The 7,910-nt window shown below is 35.6% G+C and overlaps 1 protein-coding gene across 1 annotated transcript in view; it reads right to left on the bottom strand.

Moving 5' to 3' along the window:
• Nucleotides 1–7,910, bottom strand: part of LOC102764473 (chromosome unknown open reading frame, human C9orf84) — a 56,975-nt gene that overhangs the window by 20,806 nt on the left and 28,259 nt on the right. The window contains exons 11-14 of the mRNA XM_006771185.2: nucleotides 6,907–7,320; nucleotides 5,630–5,758; nucleotides 4,333–4,509; nucleotides 2,078–2,182 (exon numbers count right to left, since the gene is read on the bottom strand). Coding sequence (XP_006771248.1) covers nucleotides 2,078–2,182; nucleotides 4,333–4,509; nucleotides 5,630–5,758; nucleotides 6,907–7,320 — 825 coding nt within the window. The remainder of the gene's footprint in view (nucleotides 1–2,077; nucleotides 2,183–4,332; nucleotides 4,510–5,629; nucleotides 5,759–6,906; nucleotides 7,321–7,910) is intronic.

Here is a 7,910-nt window from a genome sequence, read left to right on the forward strand (position 1 = left end):
CTTTAATTTCAAGAGGTTTTAGAGGAGTGAAAAAGCCCTCCACTAAAAATGTCTAAGGCAGTTAGGTTACTCATTATGGCTTGGTATGTAGAGCTTACAAAGTTAGTTTTCCAACAAGGATTTTACTTTTATAATATTCTTTAAGTTTTTTTCTTTATTTCAGAGAGGAAGGGAGGGGGAGAGAGAGATAGAAACATCAATGATGAAGAGAACCATTGATTGACTGCCTCCTGTACGCCCCACACTGGAGATCCTGAACTAGGGATCGAGCCCACAGCTTGCACATATACCCTGACCAGGAATGGAACCGTGACCTCCTGGTTCATAAGTCAATGGTTAACCATTGACCCACACCAGCTGGGCTATAATATTCTTCAAGGTAGCCAAATAGTAATGCCAAAGTTTAATTTAATAAATGCATTTCTTTGAGAAGCAAAAACAATTCAAGTATATAGCTCTCAATGGTCTCACCTAATCCTAGGGTAAATTGTAGAGTACCTTCAAGCAATCTTCCATAATCTCTAATCCAAGGTTTTGATTAGTATTGAGCATAGGTGAGTCACAACTCTCTCTATAGCACAGGGAGCTCAGATATGCTAGAATCTGAATATCTGCCTTATTATCATGCTTTAACATCAGCCTGACTGTTAATGGGACTGACAGTCTTTTATGAAGCCAGAAAGACTAATGAAGACAGGTAACTAAATAGAAGGGCATGTGACACTATACTGTTATACTAATTCTACTAGCTTCTATAAATTAGGGCCATAGCTCCCAATCCTTACTTGTCTGAGGACAAAGATAAGACAACCTGATCCAGCATCAACACCCATGTGGTTTAACTGGAAAAGAAAGGAAAAGCACCATGCTAGGTTCTCTAAGAGTAACTATAATTTAGTTCTAATACTTGGCTAGATAATATAATACTTAGCCAAGTATTATAACTCCCAGTGGTTGCAGAGGGAGTATAACTATAACTTACTGCTGCTTAATACTTATCTCTAAAACCTTGGATTAGAGAAATAATATTTGGGTCACAGATAAGAGAAAACATCTGGGTCAGAAATCAGAGAAAATTTATTTTCACTTTATATTTAAAACTAGAGGCCCAGTGTACAAATTCGTGCACCAGTGGGGTCCCTCAGCCTAGCCTGTGGGATTGGGCTGAAACCGGCTCTCTGAAATCCCCCAAGGGGTCCCGGATTGTGAGAGAGCACAGACCAGGCTGAAGGACCCCATGGTGCATGATCAGGGTTGGGGAGGGACACAGGAGGTTGGCCGGAGGGCTCCAGGGCATGTCCAGCTCATCTCTCTCAGTCCTGATCAGCTGGACCCCAGCAGCAAGCTAACCTACTGGTCAGAGCATCTGCCCCCTGATGGTTAGTGCACATCATAGCGAGCAGTTCAGCGGCCTTAGCATATCATTAGCATATTATTCTTTGATTGGTTGAATGGACGACTGGACTCTTAGCATATTAGGCTTTTATTATATAGGATAGGTTCAAAACATTCTAAATTATAAAACATAATCCTATAAGCATAACATTACTAAATAATGCTCAATAATTCTGCAATAAGGGACTTAAAGCAGTAATGTAGTAAGACAGATTCTGATAATTTAGAAAAGATTTTCAGGATCATAAACTTTTCAATACATTTAAATTAGTTTTATTTTTATCACTCAAGTAGTTTATATCCTCATTTACACACACAATTTAAAAATTGCAAAAGGCATTACTGCTAATAACTTAGTCATATTTCATCTAACAAAGATTTAAAGCCACAAACATTTAATAATGGCCTAAAATGTATATGGAAAATATCAGCTTATACTAAAAATTAGTGCATGATAATGATTATACAATCAAATCTGCTAAGGTCATTAGCATTCTGTAATTCAGGCCTAGATGAGGGAATCCTAAATCTATTTTTTTTTAGGCAATGATAGGTGTTACATAGACGTATAAGAAGCTACATAGTTTCTTATAAGGTGCATCTTTTTCAGAAAATTGAAAGTTATTTCAGATGAAATATTTCAATAGGAAGAAAAGGAAAATTAAAAAATTTCCCTACTGACCCAGTGCTGTGTCCAAGCTACATGTTAAAAGGACATCTCGAATTGTGACCAGAAGGTGTAAGAGACCAGCATGCCTAAATGTTGTTTCTCTTTCAGCATTTGTACCTAAGTAAGCAAAAACATATTTAAATGTATTAAAAAACGTAGGATATATATTAAAATTTTAGAATATGTATCGGAATGTTTAACAATAAAAGCGAATATTTATTATTGAGTGCTTACTCTGTGCCAGGCTGTGTATAAGGTGGTTATTTCATTAAATCTATAACAATAACTCTATCAGGCAAGTTTATTATGAATCTTATTTTGTGGATGAGGAAATAGGAGGTTAAGTAACTATCCAAGGTCAATTTGTGAATAAATGGTGGGGCTGACATTTAAACCCAGACAGCTAACCTTAGAGCTCATACTCTTTTTGCTTCCAAAGCACATTCAATTATTTCTACTCTTGGTGGGAAAATAGGTAAATGATTCCCAGTTATGAAACAAGAAGAAAATTAAACTCATAACATGCCAACTAGTTAAAATAAAGGTAGAGGATCAGAACATAAAGCAATACCTACAAATGGAGGTAGACACCTGGAAATATTTGTCTAAAGATATGACTTAAACAAGAGATGTATTCACAGGGACAGGCCAATGGTCTAATCAACGTGTCCACATAGCTCCACAGCTTTTTGAGGGTGATAGCTTGGATTTCACTGTGTACAGAAGTGAGACATTCTGAACCCACTGCCCTAACATAACCAGAGAAGCTCTACTTTTCTGTTTAAATAGTGGAATCCCATGAAATACTTATTTGAACAGAGTTCTGCTAAAACGTTTGAAAAATGCTGATCTAATAAAAAAAAAAAGATGAGGCAAATATGTAGTAGTTATTGGGGATCAAGAAGCAATAGTAGAACCAATTATGGGTAGTATCTTCTGCCCTGGGAAGGACTTGTGGAAACAAGTCACTCATGACCTGGAAGTGATGAGAACAGAACAGAGAAACCAGATTTGATATCATTTTTCTCCTCCCCTTAGGAGAACATTCCTTACAGTGTAAGTCTGCAGCTCATGAATTCTTTCAGCTTTTGTATGGCTGAAAACATCTTTAGTTCACCTTTGTTTTTGTAATATATTTTTGCCCAGTATAGAAAACTAGGTTGATGGTTTTTTCTTCTTCTTCAGCATATATATATATATATTTTAAATTCTCACCCGAGGATATTTTTTCCACTGAGTCTCAGAGAGAGTAGAGGGAGGGAAGAGGAGAGAGAGGGAGAGAGAGTAAGGAAAAGACACACACACAAGAGAGAGTAGAGAGGGAGAAGGAGAGAGAGAGAGAGAGAGAGAGGAAAAGAGACACACACACACACACACACACACACACACACACACACACACACACACACAGAGATGTGAGAGTGACACACCAATTGGGTGCTTTCCACACATGCCTCAATGAGGCCGAGGTTCAAACCTGCAACTGAGGTACATGTCCTTGACCGAGAATCAAACCTGAGACCCTTCAGTCCACGGGATGGAGCTCTAACTATTTAGTCACACCAGCCAGGGCTTCTTCGGTATTTTAAAGATGTTACTCCACTATCTTTTTACTTGCATTATTTCTGACAAGAAAGCTGGTGTCACCCTTACCCTTGTTTCTCTTATGCAACATATCTTTTTTTCCCTCTGGCTGCTACTACAGTTTTCTATTTATTACTGGTTTTGAACAATTACTGGTTTTTCTGTCTCTTACAATGCCTGATAACCTTTGACTGGATGCCAGACATTGTGAATGGACTTTAATCTGTTTTTGTTTTTTACTTTCCCCCTTTTTGGGGGAGGAAACTAGGTGGTTCATATGCTAACATTAATAGGGGTTAATTTAGTTTCTGTAATAGGAACCTATCAAGTAATACAGGGTGGGACAAAAGTTGGCTTACAGTTGTGAGTATGCAAAACACAGAATTTATTTTTGTATTATTACTTATTTTATTATTTTCCATACAAACAGCTGTAAACCTACTTTTTGCCCCACCCTATATAAGTCAATGGAACTTCACTAAGGAGCAATGCCAGATTATATTTCTTACCCTTTCTCCCTTACTTAGCTGATTCTCCAGTTCTGGTGTACGGGTGCTATATGCTGAATTGCAGTTATGCTTTCATCCAAGACTAATTTTTGCATATTCTATATTTTTACTAACTTGATATATAATCCATAAATTGATATCATTTAAAATAATGTGACTTTTATTTGCACTCACCTTGATGAATAGCATCACTTACTACTTTCTCTTGTTCCTTTAAGAGGAATCTTGTTTGGTCAAAAAGAACGGTGGCAAATTTCCAACTAGCAACAGGGCGAGTACAGAGGCACCCGAGTTTTTTTAAGATAGGAGTAGCTGCTGCTTCTAGGAGACAGTACGCGTGGCACTGGCTATCTGTAAACATGAAAGCATTAGAGGAAGTGTTTTTATAAAGATTGTATGCTCTTCTTGACAAACCAATTGAACATGTTACTTCATGGAAACCTGAACTCTATCTAAATTTTACTGAGTTAAAATATCATGATATTGTACATAAGATTGTACAGAGGTTATTTTAAGATAGTTATGCTGAATAAACAAACTAGTAAAAACAAAACACCTTCCCCCATAGAATTACTATAATTTTATGGCTATCTTGTTTATTAGAAAGGATTTATTTAGTAACTTAATCAACTTTGCAACTATGAAGAGCCATATAAAGAGAATTGCAATTTTTTTTCTTTTCCCTCAACTATTAGCTTACAACCTTAAGCCAAACAAATTTGTAACAATGACAAATTGTTTCTAGTTTTCACTAGAATATCAATCTTTAAAGATTTGCATAATCACCTAAAGGTCATAAATAAAATTGAACCAAAGGAATGAAGATATTCAAGAACTAGTAATATACTACTTTCTTATTGACTTTAATACTGAGCATGATGTTCTTACGCAGGCTGTTCTCTTTCTTTGGATTCTAACATTTAAATTATTTTGTACTTCTTCTTTTTTAAAAAAAATTTATCTTTAATTTATTTTTGAAAGTATTACGTATGTCCTCCTCCCCCCTTCCCAATGATGCCCTCTACCCTGCTCCCACCCCCCAAGGAGGCTGTTCTTTAAGAGTCAAAGTATATTCTTCTTTACAGAAGAAGAAAAAGTGTAATCAGAATAGAGTTCAATAATAACTTATTTATAAATATCACCCTGATAAGGGATAAGGGAATACAGAAAGCAACCATTAGCAGATCATTTTTGAGACTGGCATAAGAGTTGGAGCGGTTTGTTCTTTTCTGATGAGTGAAGGGAAGCAGCAATTTAAAAGAAGAAATAACACTTAATGGACTGGGGTAGGGCAAAGGGGAAGGCAGAGGCAGTGAATAGGGCCTTCCAGGTTTGGAAATACCTTGAAAGTAGAAGTGGAAATAAAGAAATATCTGAAACAAGTAAAGTTACATGGAAAATGAGGTATATCCTAGATACCCCAGAAAGGACTTTTAAATTAATTTGAATGTATCTTAAAAGCATAGCATACCTGATGCTTGAATCTCAATGACATTGTCTGCTCCCCTCTCCTGATTTATTTTCTCTACAGTTTTATTAGTATAAACAATAGGACTTTCTTCTTGAAGAGTCAAAGAATGTTCTTCTTTATCTTGAAATTCTGATAAAAATATTAATTTGCATTGTTCAGAAGAAACTTAATGTTGCTTTACTTAAACGTTTTCTTCTATGATGACCGCCATTGTTAAAGTTCTTTGAAACACATCGTATTAAATTGAACTATTTAGCCCCGCCAGTGTGGCTCAGTATTTGAGCATCAACCCATGAACCAGGAAGTGAAGGTTCTATTCCTGGTCAGGGCACACGCCTGGGTTGTGGACTCCATCCCCAGTAGGGGGAGTGCAAGAGTCAGCTGATCAATGATTCTCTCTCATCATTGATGTTTCTATCTCTCGCTCCCTCTCTGAAATCAATACAAATATATTTTAAAAATATAGTATATAGACTAGTAAGACCTAAGTATGCTCTAACTCTTACACATAAATATTTTCGTAGTTATTTCATCTGGGTAACCTATGTCAAACATATTCTAGAAGTAAAATGATATGACACATTATACTATCTTTGATATGGTTATAAGCAGAGTGTAAATCAGTTAACTCAAACAGTTAAAAAGACTAAGTAATTCACCAGGCAAAGTGTTCTTAGTATACATTAAAATATAATTTAAATTTCTTTTTCCTCTAAAAGAAAAAAAAGAATGACAGAATGATAAAAAAAAAAGTTAGAAATATTATGAACCTGTATGGCTAAGTTGTAGAAAGCAAGTTTTACAAATAGTGACTTTGCTTAGAAGTTCAAATGTTACTTAAGACATTTTAAATACATATCTACATCTATATCTATACCCATATCTTTCTGCATGCACAATAGATATCATGAATCAATAACATTTTCTTTGAGTTTGAAAAATAGTATTTTCTACCTGGAAGAGGTTTGTTTCTTTATCTTTTTAAAAAATATGTATTTTTACTGATTTCAGAGAGGAAGGAAGAGGGAGAGATAGAATCATTAATGATGAGAGAAAATCATCAATCAGCTGCCTCCTACACATCCCACACTGGGGATTGAGTCAGCAAACCCGGGCACTTGCTTTGTCCAGGAATCAAACCGTGACCTCCTCGTTCATAGGTCGATACTCAACCACTGAGCAACACCAGCCAGGTGTTTCTTTATCTTCTATACTAAATTATACATTTAGTCCTTGAAGCTATCATATCTATGCCAAAATATTACTAAATTACCCACCATTTTTTTCATCACTATCTGTGACTTCAGTCTTTGAGGTACAAGTTTTATGTTTATTTCTCATCATAATAAAGTCACTCAAAAGTTCCAAATGATTCTCCCGCCTTTTACTACATTTAAAAGATGCTTTTTCAATTTTTGAAGAGGACGCTGATTCAGTAGATAGTTCTGTGTAGTCAAGTTCCAAGCAATCTTTATTTTCATTATTTTGGATTATACTACTAACTAGTTCTTGATCATCCTTTGGTTTTTCCTCTTTTGTTGGACTATGAACAGAGCTATATTCATCAGAAAAACACAGATCTGGTACTTCTGCTGGAGATGGACTTTTTCGTTGAAGTAATAAATTATCACTTGTAGATTCCTCATTCATAAGTACAATAGGTGAGGAACAACTTTTATGGTCTAGCCATGCTGAAAACAGAAAACAAAAATATCCAAATGATTTCCATGCCTAAATGAGTGTTCTACTAGGATAACTTTTAGTTACGGGTTCTTATTAATATAATTTAATCCAGCACTTTGTTTACAGCTTTAAAAATCAATTTTTGATCTGAATAAACTAAAATTATTATAGAATAAAATTCCAGCACATCTTTTTTTTTTCTACTAAAACTAGGTTACTGAGCAAAAAGGAATTCCAGAAAAGCCCGATTGCTAGTAGACTTATAAGTTAGAGCTTTGGAGGTAACAGTTACTCTATGGGTCAAAAACTTACATGCCAAGACCAAATGAAAGTACTTGCACTACATATACCTGAAAAAGAACTGTATCCAAAATATATAAAGAACTCCTATAACTTAATTTTAAAATAAAACCAATTAAGAATTTGACAAAATATTTGAACAATCCTATCTAATAAAAGAGCAACATGGTAATTGGCGTACGGCCGCTACCCTTCCCATTGGCTAATCAGGGCAATGTGCAAATTAACTGCCAGCCAAGATGGCGGCTGGCAGCCAGGCAGCTTGAAACTAACATGAGGCTTGCTTGCTTCAGTGACG

This window comes from Myotis davidii, unplaced genomic scaffold (genome assembly GCF_000327345.1).
Source record: "Myotis davidii unplaced genomic scaffold, ASM32734v1 scaffold64, whole genome shotgun sequence".
Taxonomy (NCBI): domain Eukaryota; kingdom Metazoa; phylum Chordata; class Mammalia; order Chiroptera; family Vespertilionidae; genus Myotis; species Myotis davidii.